Genomic DNA, 15260 nt, shown 5'->3' with positions numbered 1-15260 from the left:
CAGCACAATTTCACTGCTGATTAAACTTTCACCCTTTTAATGCCCTAAAAACCCATCCTTTAGCTCTGATGAAATATGTGACTCCAGCGTTGACATTCAGTCTCAGCTGGCATTCACATTTCCCCACGGAAGCACTTCAGTAATTGCCTTGTGGACTTCAAGCAACAAAAGCAGAGAGTATTTTGTTCACAGCTCCCTTTGTCCTCTTTTCTTTTAATCCCTTCATGTTTATTCAGATGTGGGGGTTTTCTCTGAGCAGTTTTTTTTCCTGAACACATTTTAATTGGATTTAGTGACCTTTGTTTGGTTACAGAATTTTGTTTATTGCCATGTTCCTTCACATACTCCTTTTTATACAGTGCTTCCATGGTGTACTTGCTCATCCTGCTGTCTTTGTTTTGGAGAAGAAAACAGGGTATTGTTTCTATGACTGGAAGTATCTGGGCTTAAAGATTGATCCTGTACCAGAGGGAGCTGAATGAAGTTGTTATTTCTGCTTCTGCAGCATTCACTGGAAGGGCATTTTAAGTATGGCCCTAAGGGATTCTGTCCTGGTGCCTCCTCTAGCCATTATTTTAATTATTAACTTTGACATTGGCACTTAGGCTTATAAAACAGGGGGAGGACACTGAGCTGGGAGGGGTTCAGGAAACAGGGCCAGAATTAAAAATGGAGAAATTGCCTTAATTCAAGACAATGAAATTCATTGAAGGCCAGTAAAAAGGGAGTGCTCAGGAAGGAGAATGTACAAGTGGAAAGCACAGAACAGGAGTGATAGAGGTGACTGCAGGCTGCAAATAAGAGTTGGCAGTATGATGGAAAGGTGAGCCTCAGGGAGGTGTTAGCTGAACTGTGGGATAACTGTGCAAAGGGGCTATTTCCTATGTTCTGTCTGGTGCTGATGATGTCTCTGGAGTCCAGCTGATGATGTGCTGGAGCCACACTGCAGTTCTGGGCATGGCATCTTAAAGTCTTGTGCATTTCAGGTGGTTTCATTTAGCTTTCATTAATGTGATCCTATTGTTGGTTATCCCTGGTGTACAGTTAAGCTCCACACACTACCCTGTGCTCCCTCCCCAGGGACAGGGAAGAGAATCAGAAGGGTAACATGAGAAAGCTCATGGGTATTACACTGTTCAGCAGTAGCTGCAGCATCCCTGTGTTATCAACACCATTTTGGTCACAAATGCAAAACATGACACCATGTGATCTATGATGAAGGAAAATCAACTTTATCCCTGCCAAAACCAGTGCAAGTCAATAAGGAAAACCTTAAAGGAATCTGTTTTTCAGTTTAGGAGGAAAATTTTGCTGGGGTTGTAAGTCCAGCAGGCTGCTCAGAGTAGTACTATATAGACTGAAACACCATTTTAGTTATGACCACTAGGAGAAGAGTAAAGTGAAATCATTCTATGGACAGTATTAGGAATACCTGCTTAGCTGCAGTGTTGATGAATGAGGAAGAAGCTGTCTCACAGTGCAAAAACCTCCAACAGAAGAGAATCTTCAAGTAATCTCCTGTCCTGCAAGTCTTATCAGACATCATCTGGATTGATCCTGCCATAAATACATAAGCTGGGCCTGCTGGTTCTGTGGGATTTTTAAAGTGATTTTATTATTTGTTTGGTGTTGCTTTTAAATTGTTTATGCAAGTTGCTATTTATAAGTTAGTGCTGAGATTTATTTTTTTTAAGTGATGACAAAGAGGAGGGGAACCTAAGACAGTCTTTAGTTCTGCCGTGCTGAATGTAATGGCAAAGTTGTGTCTTCAAACACTAGATTGGATTCAGGTCAGCCCAGAACAACGGTACTTACCCAGCATATGTGGGATAAAATTCATTCATGCAGTGACAGTTATGTTTGGGTTGTTCTGGTTTCTTCTCTGCAGAGCCATGTCAGATTGAAGTGCGGTTGCTTCTGGCTTACAGTTCCAACAGGAGCAAGGCATCTGCTAGAACTCCTAAATCCACCTGGAACGAGAGCTTGGAGGCTCTCCCACCATCTGAAAATGGCATAGAGGGGACCATACCATTCAGCAAACCTGTCAAGGTGTATATCATGCCTAAACCTGCCAGGAGGTGAAGTCTGTCCTAAAACAAACCTATTTCTGGGATTATTGGGTTACATGAAAATAAGACGCTGTGTCCAAGGTAGCAAACCAAGCCAAAACAGCTCTACACATGCATGAAAGAAGTCAGCCATCAAAATAAATCTGCTGAAGAGCAGTTGTCTCCTCTCTTAAGCATCACAGACTAATACAGGAGTTATTCAGCTAATGGAGTGGTTTCAAGAAAACACAGGCTTTTCTGTATTGACTCAACCAAAACAGGACAGTTCTCAGTCAGCATTCCAGTAGTAATCTCACTGGGCCATATCTTCAGTTTTTATGTATCAAAAGTTTCTCTCCAAGGCCTGTAGGTTTTCTGCTGTGTATTTACTGTGTAAATGCTTGGGCACATAAATCAATGGCATTTTTACAATACTCTGAAGTGAAGCTGAGGAATTGAGGGTTTTGTGGGGCTTTATTGGCTTTGGTTTTGGATGTTTGGGTTTTTTTCAATGTCTGAAACTTATATTTGTGCACAGATACCTAAATTCTTAGTCAAAAAATATTCTAAAGTACTATTTTTCTTGTGTGGGAGCTGCACCTCAAAGGGAAATTGCAAATTGCTGTAGGCTAAACCCTGAGCTGTTTTACGTCCTCTACAGTTGTACTGAAGCTGGTACAGCACTGGGGAGGGCATAGGTTTTGCATGGGACAGGAGGAGGAGGAACCTGTTTGTGCAAGCAGCAGAACTTCAACAGGACATGGACTTAAACCAAGCAACACAGCAGCATGTTACTGCTTTTGTTCCTTTACATAACACAGAGTTGAACATCTCAACCCCTGAGTTGTAATCCAGCTCTCCTGCTGCACATTTGTACATCTTAAGGAACAGTGTGATTGCATACCAGTTGGAAAGTTCCTAACCCTGTCCCCCTAAGTTTTACAGGATCTATTTCTGTGTAGTGGTCCTGGCCTGCATGAATCTTTGCAGGATGAAAAAATCCATTTCTATGTTTTTCAGTTCAGAAGCACTTTTGGCACTCAGTCTTTCTGATCAGCATTCAGCTAAGCAGCAGTCAGGCAACCTGTCAGTGTTCCCCTCTAGAGGTGAGCTGGGGAGTATGGAGGGACAACAGCTTAGCAAGAACGTGATTCATCTGGCATTTGTGTTGGGAAATGTGGCTGTGCATCGCTTCTGCATGCCAGGCTTTAGTGGAATGAGGAACATCCTATGATTTGTAGCAGTCCTTTGGTAGGGTTTTCTAGGAGGACTTAATGTGTGAAACATTCTAGTGCAGCAGACAAGTGTTACCTGTGTTCATAAATCAGTTGGGTTTTTTTTTAAAAAAGGGTGTATTTTTAGAAAGTAAACAAAGCAGTGAAGAAATACTTACCAGTTGTACAGAGATTCCTGTAAGTAATAACCCCTTAGGTGCTTTCCTACAATAAAATCGGAAAACTCATGCTAATCTGTTTCTTCTTTATTAAACAAGTGACCATAAAGGCCTGCATGGTCCTTGGCTAATATGATTACTGCATGTTTTTTGTGACTTTAGTTTTTTAGCACTGACATGCTGTGGCCCAAAGACTCATAACCATAAAACTTTGCTGCTGCTTCTTTAGGTATCCTTGAATTAAATGTCCTTTCTCAGTGCTACGGCTATTAGAAAATGTTTTTTTTGGTGTTTCACCTCTAGGCCACTGCTTTGAAAACCTCCTGCATGTCTGACAGCTGAGTTGTTACTGTCTGATTTGTCTTTGGCATCCTCAGTTCAGTTCCTTGCAGACAGGGTTGATGTATCTCTCATTAGGAAGCTGTGTCTGGGCACATACTTTACGAGCTGAGCTCATTACAGACTTTTTGCTTCCTCTCATTTTTACACCTCACTAGTATTTCTGCAGTTTGTCGTCCCAATAAAGTTTCTAATTTAAATGGTGTCCATATGCTCCAGGCCACGACGGATGCTGTGGTAGGCATAGCAGATATTTTCGAAATCAAAATTTTGGCATCTTTTTCTAACCAGTGGATCAAATATCTACTATTTTGTTCCTGTTGTGCTGTCCTTGAGCTCCTTCCAGCTAACATACTAGGCAAAGATCGATTGCCTTCTGTATTACCACCCTTTGGAATCAAATACTGAAGAGCTGTAGAATTCTTCATCTATAATTTCAAGACGCCTATGGAAATGTAAGACCAGTCCCTCAGTGAGAGTCGTCCAAAGTTGGTTTCTCTTCTGTAGATTTTTCTTGGATTCCTAGTTTGGATCATCGAAGAAATCACATGTTCTCCTTCAGTTTCACCTATTCAAGTAGGTAACTCATTCGTCATCTAATCCACACCTGCTCTCTTTCAGTTTGCAGCCATTCCCCCCTGCTCTATCACTCCGTGCCCCTATCAGAAGTTCCTCTGCACCTCTCTTTCAGTACCTAAGTACCCTTTAGGTACTGAAAGGGGCTCTAAGATCTCCCTGGAGCCTTTTCTTCTCCATGCTGAACAGCCCCAACTCTCTCAGCCTGTCTCCACAACAGAAGTGCTCCAGCCCTCTGAGTACCTTCGTGGCCTCCTCTGGACTCGTTCCAGTAGCACCACATCCTTCTTGTGTTGGGGCCACAGAGCTGGATGCTGCACTCCAGGTGGGGTCTCACGAGAGCACAGTAGAGGGGCAGAATCACCTCCCTCAACCTGCTGGTCATGCTGCTTTTGATGCAGCCCAGGACACAGTTGCTTTTCTGAGCTGCCAGTGCAGAATGCTGAGTCATGTTGAGCTTCTCACCCATCAACACCCCCAAATCCTTTGCCTCAGGGCTGCTCTCAATCCATTATGCATCCAGCCTTTATTTGTGCTTGAGACTACCCTTTTCACACCATGTTCCAGCATATGGAAATTCTGACAGGAAATTTGTATAAAAGGGAAGTTCTGTTGTAGTTTAAATCTAGATGTGGATTTTTTTCTTCCCATCCCAGGTTTGAGACATTTAGGTAGGTTTTCCTGCTCTCAAAAATAGCAGAGTTCATGCGTTTTGTGGGGCTGCAGGACTTTGGGTCATCTCAGAAGCATTTCTACCCATTTACTGGTTGTCTTTTGATTTTGGATAATTGTTGGGCTACTGCACTGCAATAGCCTTATGAGATGATTGTTCTCAGAATGAAAAGGGGCTGCACTCACACACAAAGATAATTTGCATCTTTCATATCTGTTGAAGACGGAACAGAGGACTTCAGATCACAATCACACAAGTACAGGGAGATTCAGTTCTCTTAGAGGGTTCCAAGTGTAGGAACATGGTGCCAGTACAGCTGCAGGCACAAGGAGATTGAGCAATCTACAAGGAAGGGCAAATAATGTGCTAAAAGCTAACATTATTTCAAACACCTCTGCATTGTACCTCATAGTTAGGTGTAAGGGAAGAGGGTCAAGAATCTAGCAGAGCAAGGAAAAGGCTGACCTCACATGAAAGAGGTGTAGGTTAGTGGTTTGGGAATGTGTTGTCCTATTTGCCATCAACTTTCTAGACTTAATTACACATAAGGGAAGCCCAGCTCTGAATGCTTTTAATGGGGAGATTCATCCTCAGATTGCTGAAGTTCACTAAATATCAGGCCAATTCTTAGAACTTTGCGAGTAAATAATGCAGTTATTGAGTCAAGAGCTCTTAAAACAACACATAAATGTATTTGGAACAAAGTTGAAGCTTATGAAACATTAACTCGGACCGGGTGTGGCTCTCATCTATCTTATTTTTTAAAAAAAACAAAACAGTAAGTGGGCAGGTACACTCACTGCAAAAAGTACAAAGCAAGTTCCTGGGAAGACAAAAGACCAGGGCATGCATTTAAATCAGGACTGTATGACATCATTGAATCATTCAGGTTGGAAATTACCTCTAAGATCATTGATTCCAACCATTAACCCACCGCTGCCAAGCTCACCACTGGACCATGTCCCCAAGTGCCACATCCACACATCTTTTGAAACACTTCCAGGGTTGGTGACCCCACCACTTCCCTGGTCAGCCTGTTCCAATGCTTGACAACCCTTTCTGTGAAGAAATTTTTCCTAACATTCAATCTAAACCTCCCCTAGCACAACTTGAGGCCATTTTCTCTTGTTCTATCACTTGTTTCTTGGGAGAAGAGACCAACCCTCACCTCACTACAACCTTCTTTCAGGCAGTTGTAGAGAGCAGTAAACTTCTTCTCCCCTACTCTGCTCTCATGAGACCCCCACCTGGAATACTGCATGCAGTTCTGGTGTCCTCAACATAAGGAGGACACAGAACTGTTAGAGCAAGTCCAGAGGAGGCCACGAAGCTGATAAGAGGACTGGAGCATCTCCCCTGTGAAGACAGGCTGAGGGAGTTGCGGCTGTTCAGCCTGGAGAAGACTGCGTGGAGACCTCATAACTTCTCAGTATCGGAAGGGGTCTAGAAGGGAGCCCAAGTGGGACTCTTTGTTAGGAATTGCAATGATAGAACAAGGGGTAATGGATTCAAACTGAAGGAGGGGAAGTTTAGGTTAGATATGAGATTCAAGTTTTTTACTGTGAGGGTAGTGAGACATTGGAACAGGTTGCCCAGGGTCGTGGTGGCTGCCCTGACCCTAACCGTGTTCAAGAACAGGCTGGATGAGGCCTTAAGTATCCTGGTCTAGTGAGGTGTCCCTGCCCATGGCAGGGGGGGGTGGACTAGATGATCTGTAAGGTCCATTCCAACCCTTAAATTCTATGGTTCTATGAAACCTCCCACCCGAGCCTCATCTTCTCATGGCTGAACACCCTGAGTTCCCTCAGCTGCTTCTCATCAGACTTGCACTTTGCACTGCACTGTACAGATCTTCATCTTGGGTTCCAACTCAGACATGGATTTCCTCTGGATTCCTGTCTTGCTTGTCTTGAGTTACAATCACTCTTTTCAGCAAATTTCACTTGCATCTTCCATTTTATTCTTAGTATCAGGCACCAGGAGTGCAGAAAGGCTGACTTTTTACATTTGCTAATGCAATATTAGTGGGACTTTAAAAGGCTTGTGGTGCCAGGCTTCGCACAAATCCTGCCTGATGTCCCTTAAAAATGCTGCTCGTGTTGCATTCGGTGTGCCTATGAGCCTTTTCACGGCCTGCTTCTCCCGGCTGCCAGCTCACACATGCTGCTTCTCAGAGATAAGGGCTGGGGACTGACCCGCTCGGCGGCAGAGCAGCTGGGGTGGAATCTTCCTGGCTCGCAGCCCAGCCGCAGCTCGGCTTTAATTTCAGCGTCAGGGTGGGAGTTCACTGCCTACTGGGAGATCATTTTCCTGGTGGGAGGCAGAGCAGTGGTGTATGTGAGAAATCCTGCCCTGTAACAGTGTGTCTCCATGTTTTAGGCGATGAGCCCGTAATTTTAACAAATTATTTATGGCTTTAGCTGAAAGCAGCAATTTGACAAAGATACTGGTTTGAGCTCTGGTGGAATTTTTTTTTTTTTAATGAATCAGACCCAGCTGTTTCCACCATCTAGCAAAGCAATTTCAGGCACCAAGAAGGAAATGGGGCTTTCAGGGACTGGAGCAGCCCAAGTGGAGCAGACGCCTTTGTGGGAACTGACAGCACTGACTCAGGAAACTGTGACGAGAGCAGCAATAGAAGACATGGATGGAAAAGACTTGCAGCAGAAAACCTTCTTGTTGACACCAAAATTTTGTACTGACAGTAGTGAAACCTAGCAGTTTGCCTTTAAAAAGAGAAATCCGTTTCTCTGCACACTGCAGCTCCCTGTTTTGGAAGTGGACTCTTCTGTATCCTACCAATTGCCAAAAGAAGGGAAGAATTAAGAGGCTGCAGCACAAAGCTGGGTAGGGCACACCTCTAAAAGTCACCTGGCAGTGCAAAATGGGCTCTGCTCTTCTCGTGCCTTTTGGGAGGACAAATTGTGCAGCAGCAGTATAAAGAGCTCACAGTATTTTTCTCAAATGGAGGACCTGGGCTGAGCAGTTTTGGTGAATGTGGCATCACCATTAATGTGCCACAGTAACATGAAAATATTTTTTTACAAAAAGGGATAAAAAACCCAAACCTGGAGGAGAAAGATAAGGTGTTTGCTCAACTTCTAACAGTATAACACACGCAATTCCAGTTATTTTAAGTACTGCAGTGTCCTCTCAGCCAAACCCTTAAAAAGCCTCTTCCTATCTGAGGTTGCCTTAAGGCCCAAAAGCTCATAAAATAACACAAATATATGACCACAGTCAAGAGAGTCAAACCACCTCCACTATAAGATAGCAACATTTAATGCAAAATTCTTCACACTCTGCGGGTTGACAGCAACTTGTTCTGCTGGCATTACCTTGGGATGACCACAGTCTTCTGGGTCAGTGGTTCACCCTCTACTTCACACCAAGCAGTTATTCAGAAAAATGTCATAGGAGCTACAATGAGCATTAGAGTAGCTGCTGTGTCAGAGAACACAGATACAGCTGGAAAGGCAGTTCCTGCTGGGTTAGATTAAATTTTGCCTCCAATATAGCTACACAAACAGAAAACATTGCTGTAATTAGGAGATTGCAAGATAAAACTTTCAAGTACTCATTTTCCCTTTGCTTTTACACTGCATTGTATTTTATCAGATAAAAGGTTTAAATGATTACTAGGGCAAATAAACAGAGTAAGAACATAGTATTTCGTGGGTCTTGGGAAAGTCATTGTGTTCTCATATCAATCTAAGCCTCTCTGCTGCTGCTTGGATAGCTCCAAGTGCCTCAGGGCTTTTACAGCCTCATTTTTTGTACTTTCATTGATACACACAATTAATATGCACAGAACAAGAAACAGTGAGCCTGGAGGGAAAAAAGTCTTCAGTAGGTAACTTGTAACTTGTAATATTAATAGTAGCCCACCAAGAGCAACAGCCAGAGGAACTTTTTGAATTTTCAGTGTAATTAACATGCTTGTTGGGACAACATTTAAATCACCAGATAATGACCACCAGTAAGAGTTCCATATCCACCCCCACCTTGCCAGCAGCACCTTGCTAGCAGCAATTTAGACTGATTTCCTGAAGACCAACATTGTTTCAACAAAAAGAAGAGCAAGGTCCTACATCTGGGCCATGGCAATCCCAGGCACACCTACAGGTTGGGTGCAGAAATAATTGAGAGAAGCAATGAGGAGAAAAATTTGGGAGTGACAGTGGATGAAAAACTCACCATGAGCTGTCAATGTGTGCTTGCAGCCCAGAAAGCCAATCGAATCCTGGGCTGCATCAAAAGGTGTGGCCAGCACGTTGAAAGAGGTGGTTCTCCCCTTCTACTCTGCTGTCGTGTGACCCCCACCTGGAATACTTTGGTGCCCTCAACATAGGAAGGACATGGAACTGCTGGAGCAAGTCCAGAGGAGGCCACAAGGTTAGTAAGAGGACTGGAGCATTTCCCCTATGAAGACAGGCTGAGAAGTTGGGGCTGTTCAGCCTGGAGAAGACTGCGTGGAGACTTCACAGTAGCCTTTGAGTATCTGAAAGGGGCCTACAAGGGAGCTGGAGAGGGACTCTGTTAGGAACTGTAATGATAGGACATGAGGTAATGGGTTCAAATTGAAGGACGTGAAGTTTAGGTTGGATATTAGAAAAAAGTTTTTTCCTGTGAGAGTGGTGAGACACTGTCACAGGTTGCCCAGGGACGTGGTGGCTGCCCCGACCCTGCTGATGTTCAAGGCCAGGCTAGATGAGACCTTGAGCATCCTAGTCTAGTGAGGAGGTGTCCCTGCCCACGGCAGGGGAGGCTGGGACTAGATGATCTGTAAGGTTCACTCCAACCTCTAAAATTCTACGATTCTATGATTTTATGTTGCAAACTCCAGTTTTGGGACAAATCTTTCTGATGATTTTAAGCATGTAGGAACTTCTGAATAGGTATGTGTTGAACAACTCAGTCCTCACAAATGACAATCAGAACGTTCTTTGAGGCCCAGATTTTATGTTTATACCCTGTAGGTATTTTTTCCCCTTTTCCAGGTTCAATGAAAAATTTAAAAGTGCTCCATTATATGATGATCATGAATAAGCAAATATCCCAACTGAAGTCACCAGCAGGAGGCAAAGTTTCATGTTCTGGGTTTGCTTTTTAATTTATTTCGGTTTTAACTTATTTATCAAGTGGTGGTAATGTGCTTCTTTACCACCACTTCATAGCTACCACTTGATTGTGCTCATCAGCTATTTGACGGCTGCATTTCAATAGCCAATAATGTGATTTTGGGCCATTTTCTAATAAAAGGATTCAAACTCCAGATTTAGTTAACAGGTGAAAAGTTAAGTAACCAGACTATGGAAACAGAGGAAGATTAGGTCAGTCTGAAGAATATATGGAAATTACTCTGCAATTAAAATATTTCCCTTTTGTGAGCCCTCAATTTGTTTAAATGATGAACTAATAACCTGTCCCTGCACTTTAGACTGTCGGTGCACAAATGGCTTGGCAAGTCCGTTCACACTCTGCTGACTGTAATTTGATGCGGCAGAGGTGTGTCCGTGATTTGGCAGCGGGCAGGGCAGGCGGAAGGAGCTGTAAGGCTTCAGCAGGTTGAATGGAAGACACCTCCCACCTTGACACCCTGAGCAGCCAGGGCATTGTACTGTTCCACAGCCTTCTCCGTTTGCAAGACCAACACATCAATCCCGTTCTTCTTCAAATAGTCCACAGTGGATGATGGAACCTCAGAAAAAATAGGAAATGGGAAGAGCAAGTATTAGATTCTTTTCCCCTTACACTGTAAGGCCTGAAGAAAAACAGTTTCTGATGCCATTTGTTAACCACCACTTAAATATAACTGCTAGCAGCCAAAATGATCATATGGTCAGATATTTCTACAACTGATTTTCTTTTCAGTAAAGCTATTTATATATACATACCACCCATACCTCCCTAGCACAGTTTAAAATGCAGTCCTTTCTTACAAAAATAAATAGAACTGGAGCTAAAGGTAATTAATCTAAATAAGGTGTTATTAATCCCACCAGAAAGCTGAAGAATTGCTTCTCACAAAGTAAAGCTCAGCACTTCTGAGCTTTCTGTAGGTAGTTTATCTGCTGAAATGACACCCTGACAACATCAGTAACAGAAGTGCCTAATTATCAAAGCATTCACGGCAGGCTAGAGAGCTAGTTCATAACTTATTGTAAGAAGAGGAGACTAATGACATTCTGAAAAATCCTCCTTGTTTCACTTGCTCCTGCAGCAGAACACAAACCTGTTCACTGCTTGACACTGACGCTAATACAGAGGAGCTCAAATGATGTTTCTTTCAGGACACAAGGGACCCCTGACAGGAGCTCAGTCACACTAATCCTGAATTTTTTCCCTCTTAGTAAAGCACCATCGATTCAGTATTATTTTTTCCCTAATCAGAGGGAGAGGGAAAACAAGCAGGTCTAGTTTATGCCTCTCACAGAACAAAAACCTACCTGCAAAGCCTCACTCATGCCACGACCAATCACCACAGTTTTAACACCCTTCTTGACGACTTCTTCAAGGTCAGCTGGCTGCACTCCCGGAGAATGCTAAGCATCAGGGAGGGAAAACAAGAGTCTGTGTACTGACTGCATCAACCAGGAAAGCTTTGTCTAGATGTTCTGAAACTGTCCACAGAGTAGCAGGGTAAATTAGCCATGCCAAAAAGTAACACAGCCCTCTTTTCTGCATACACACAGTAGATAACATTAGAAAAGTAAAAGGTATTTGATATGCAGATGAAGGATAATAGTTAATCGATTGATGGCAATATTATAATATTTTATTAAACAGTCACAAATAAAAAAATGCACAATTGTAAAACATTCGTGTCTAACTACAGGCCTTTTGTAAATATTAGCAGTTAAAATCAATAAATTGCAACATATTGATTTCAAATTAACAAAAGCTTTTTGTAAGAAAGATTGTGGCAAGCCAAAGTTTACTCACTTTAAATACAAAGAGCTCCTCAGATAATTAAAATTACTAAATTCTTTTCTTGTTTACTTTGCAAATCTCATTTACCAAAGAGGACTGACATGTATTGGGTACCTTCATTTCAGTTCACAGTTTCCATTTCTGCACTATTCTTTATTCTGAGAAAGGAATATTTGAAACCAAACTCCTCAAAGAAAAAAAGGACTTTCACAGTATGTTAATTGAGTTTTTAAAGAAGTACACCCATTTACTGCTACTTTAAACATGAATCTACGATTTCACCTGCAGTTAATGTAAAACATTATTATGTCACATTAATTTTCCTCCTAGATTCAGTTCCTATGTGTCTCCGTATGGCCAAGAGTAAGACACTGTACAACCTGTGGCTAGAACTTGGCCCCTCTGGTGTGCATTTTTTGTATTAAAACATAAAAACTATTTCTCCCCCTTAAATGGTAGAGTTCCACTTCCAATGAGTAGGTTAAATTTATTCTACAACAAAGTCTTTAGCCTGGCTGATATCTGAAATTTCAGTAACAGAGATGATTTACCTTTTTGGTTCTCCAAGTTTATAGAATCATAGAATACCTCAAGTTAGAAGGGATCAATGCGAATCATTCAGAGGACTACCTTAAACTAAACTATGACTAAGAGCATCATCCAGGTGCTCCTTGAACTCTCACAAGCTTGCTCTGTGACCACTTCTGTGAGGAGCCTGTTCTAGTGCCCAGCCACCCTCTCAGCGAAAAGCCTTTTTCTAACATCCCATCTGAACTTCCCCTGATCCCAGCTTGACTTCATTTCCATGGGTCACAGTGCTGGTCACCAGAGAGAAGATCAGCACCTTCCCTGCCCTGTCCCCATTTTGGAAGCTGTAGGCTGTGATTAGGTCCCACTTCAGCCTTCTCTTTTCCTAGCTGAACAAGCCAAGTGACCTCAGCTACTCCCCCTAAGTCTTCCCCTTGAAACTTTCCACCATCTTGGTCACCCTTCTCTGAACACAGTCTAGCAGTTTGATGTCCCTCGGTGTAAAGTGAGGTGCCCCAAACTGCACACAGCACTTGAGGTGGGGTCACACCAGTGTGGCACAGAACAGGACAAGCACCTCCCTTGGCTATGCAGTGCTCCATGTACCCCAGGACACGGCTGGTCCTTTGGGCTGCCAGGGCCAAAGTTGTGTTCCCCTTAGTCCGTTTACATTCAACATCCACACCTAGAATGCAGAGGTCACTTCCATACACAAAGCTTTCTCAGACCAAACCACTGCAAGTACATGTTTACAGGACAGGCAGTGCTCTTCCTTTGGGTTTTTTTGAGTAGGCTCAAGACTTAGACAAAAAGAACTGCTATGTTCTGCTGCAATCAGAATAATCAGAATGCTGGGGAAGGTTTACTGTCACGTGACAAGTACTCCCGAGACATTAAAGCCATGGAATAAAAGGATTTTCTTTGGCTACATGAGACACACTGATTCAGGGGCTTTCACAGGGTTTGTAAGAAACTAGTCACTAAAGGAAACATGTAACATGATGAAATAACTATCACTGCTGATCTGACAGCTGAATTTCTTGCCTGTTCTGTTCTGCGGCCTTCATTTCAGGACACCTACTTTTTTCTTCTGCCATTAGCAGATGGCACTGAAATGAAACCAGCCAGGGAGAGAGGCTCCCATTCATCCCCAAGGGTTAAGGCCACAATAACTATTAGTGCTTAGTTACAGAACCTTGCAGGGCCAGTTACACAATTTTCCCAATGAAAGAGTGACGTACTAGACAGCAGAGAAGGAAAGGAAGCATTTATTTCCAACTAGAGTGTGGGACATGACCAGCGCTGCTTGTTTGCCAAACTTCAGCTCCACCCATCCCCAGGAAAAACATGCACAAGGAAAGTAGGTACACCACAGCCCACCACAGAAAAACATGCAGAAAATGCACCTGGTGGATCCTTTCCAGTGCTGACCAGATTAACTTTTTACAGTTCTTTTCAAGTTGGAGATGCAGTCTAGAAAGACTTAGTTCTATTTTCATATTTGTTGTTTTCTATTAATTTTAAAACCAAATCATGTTATCCTCATAGCTGCAAGGATGCAACTGACCTAAAGCAGGAGTTTACAAACAACTTACATCAGGCAAACCCTAAAGAGGTATTTTTAACCCCTGATTATATAAAAAGATGCCAAAAACCTACCTCTCCAAATAACCCAACTATTGTTGTTTTCTCCTCCAATTTTAATTTAACATAGACCTGTTTTTTCTTGTTTCGTTTGGAGGACTCCTCTAAAGACTTATGGATTTAAAGGCTCTACCTGTGACCTGAAGATAACCCCTATTAGAAAGTTCTAAAAGAAAGCACAGCCTTCTAAATTTCAGATAGGTGCTTATCATCTGAAACAGAAGTTTTCCAGTGGTTGGAACTCATATCAAAATGTGACTGAGCTGAGAACTAGTTTGAAACTTTTCAGCAACCATATCTGTTCTGCTTCTCCAGTCATGTGCATATAAACCAGGAAAACAGTATTGTCAGGCGAACAGTGACTCTATGCACACAACTCAGCCCTTTGAGCAGCCAGTGAAAACTTCATTTTCTATAACCAGACCATGAACTAAACACATTTAGAAAGATTACAGACAGAGCTTCCTTTCTCTCTGCAAGGTGCACGTGTGTTTTTGCATGACAGCACCACCTTTCTCTTGGTGTTATATACTCCGTATCAGCTGAACTCTGACAGGTTAAAAAAGTTCTATTTCCCTCAAAGATTACAGATGAATTTCCAAACCCAAAGGTTCTGCCCTTCAGTTGTATCAAAATGAATTCAGCAGAGCTGCATCCTCTATGTGGTTATAGCTGCAGGTGCTGGGTCTAAGCCCTGGTCAGTATGCCGTTCTTTTGTGCTTAAACATTTCCTTGGAAAGCGTGAAACTTCTATTTTCTGGCCAATACAGCCATCCTAGTGCAAGGACGCCCTAATATGGGGAGAATTATCAAGTTCCTAATGCAACAGATGCTCTACTGCTGCTAAATCTGGAACATCAACTCTGTTCCACATACTTTTATAAAGTTCTGATTGCATTTACAGATACACATCAAAAATTACAAGGGCAAGCACTTAGTATATGGCTACCACGAGAAGTCCCTGTGTGGTTAGCCAGACTGCGAGCTTTTCACGGAGAAACTAGTACGTATGACACTGTATCTGCATTTTTTACCTCTGAAGTAAGTACAAGGGACCCCGAGGAAAAGAGCATAAACTAAACCACATGCATTGTTGTCTTCCAAACATATAAGGTCAGATATTGTC

The 15260-nt window shown here is 42.7% G+C and overlaps 2 protein-coding genes across 2 annotated transcripts in view; one reads left to right on the top strand and one right to left on the bottom strand.

The window, feature by feature from the left end:
* The window catches only part of INTS4 (integrator complex subunit 4), a gene marked incomplete at its 5' end in the record, with an annotated part of 36349 nt that extends 34267 nt beyond the window's left edge, over positions 1-2082 (top strand). The window contains one exon of the mRNA XM_009070451.1: positions 1889-2082. Within this exon, the coding sequence (XP_009068699.1) occupies positions 1889-2082 (194 nt within the window). The remainder of the gene's footprint in view (positions 1-1888) is intronic.
* An 8507-nt stretch (positions 2083-10589) lies between these two features.
* The window catches only part of AAMDC (adipogenesis associated, Mth938 domain containing), a 5201-nt gene continuing 530 nt past the window's right edge, over positions 10590-15260 (bottom strand). Inside the window, exons 2-3 of the mRNA XM_009070439.1 lie at positions 11479-11574; positions 10590-10730 (exon numbers count right to left, since the gene is read on the bottom strand). Coding sequence (XP_009068687.1) covers positions 10590-10730; positions 11479-11574 — 237 coding nt within the window. The remainder of the gene's footprint in view (positions 10731-11478; positions 11575-15260) is intronic.

Source organism: Acanthisitta chloris, unplaced genomic scaffold (genome assembly GCF_000695815.1).
Source record: "Acanthisitta chloris isolate BGI_N310 unplaced genomic scaffold, ASM69581v1 scaffold2700, whole genome shotgun sequence".
NCBI classification, from domain to species: Eukaryota; Metazoa; Chordata; class Aves; order Passeriformes; family Acanthisittidae; genus Acanthisitta; species Acanthisitta chloris.
The sequence above is the reverse complement of the archived record's forward strand: the minus strand, read 5'-3'. Positions and strand labels throughout refer to the sequence as shown.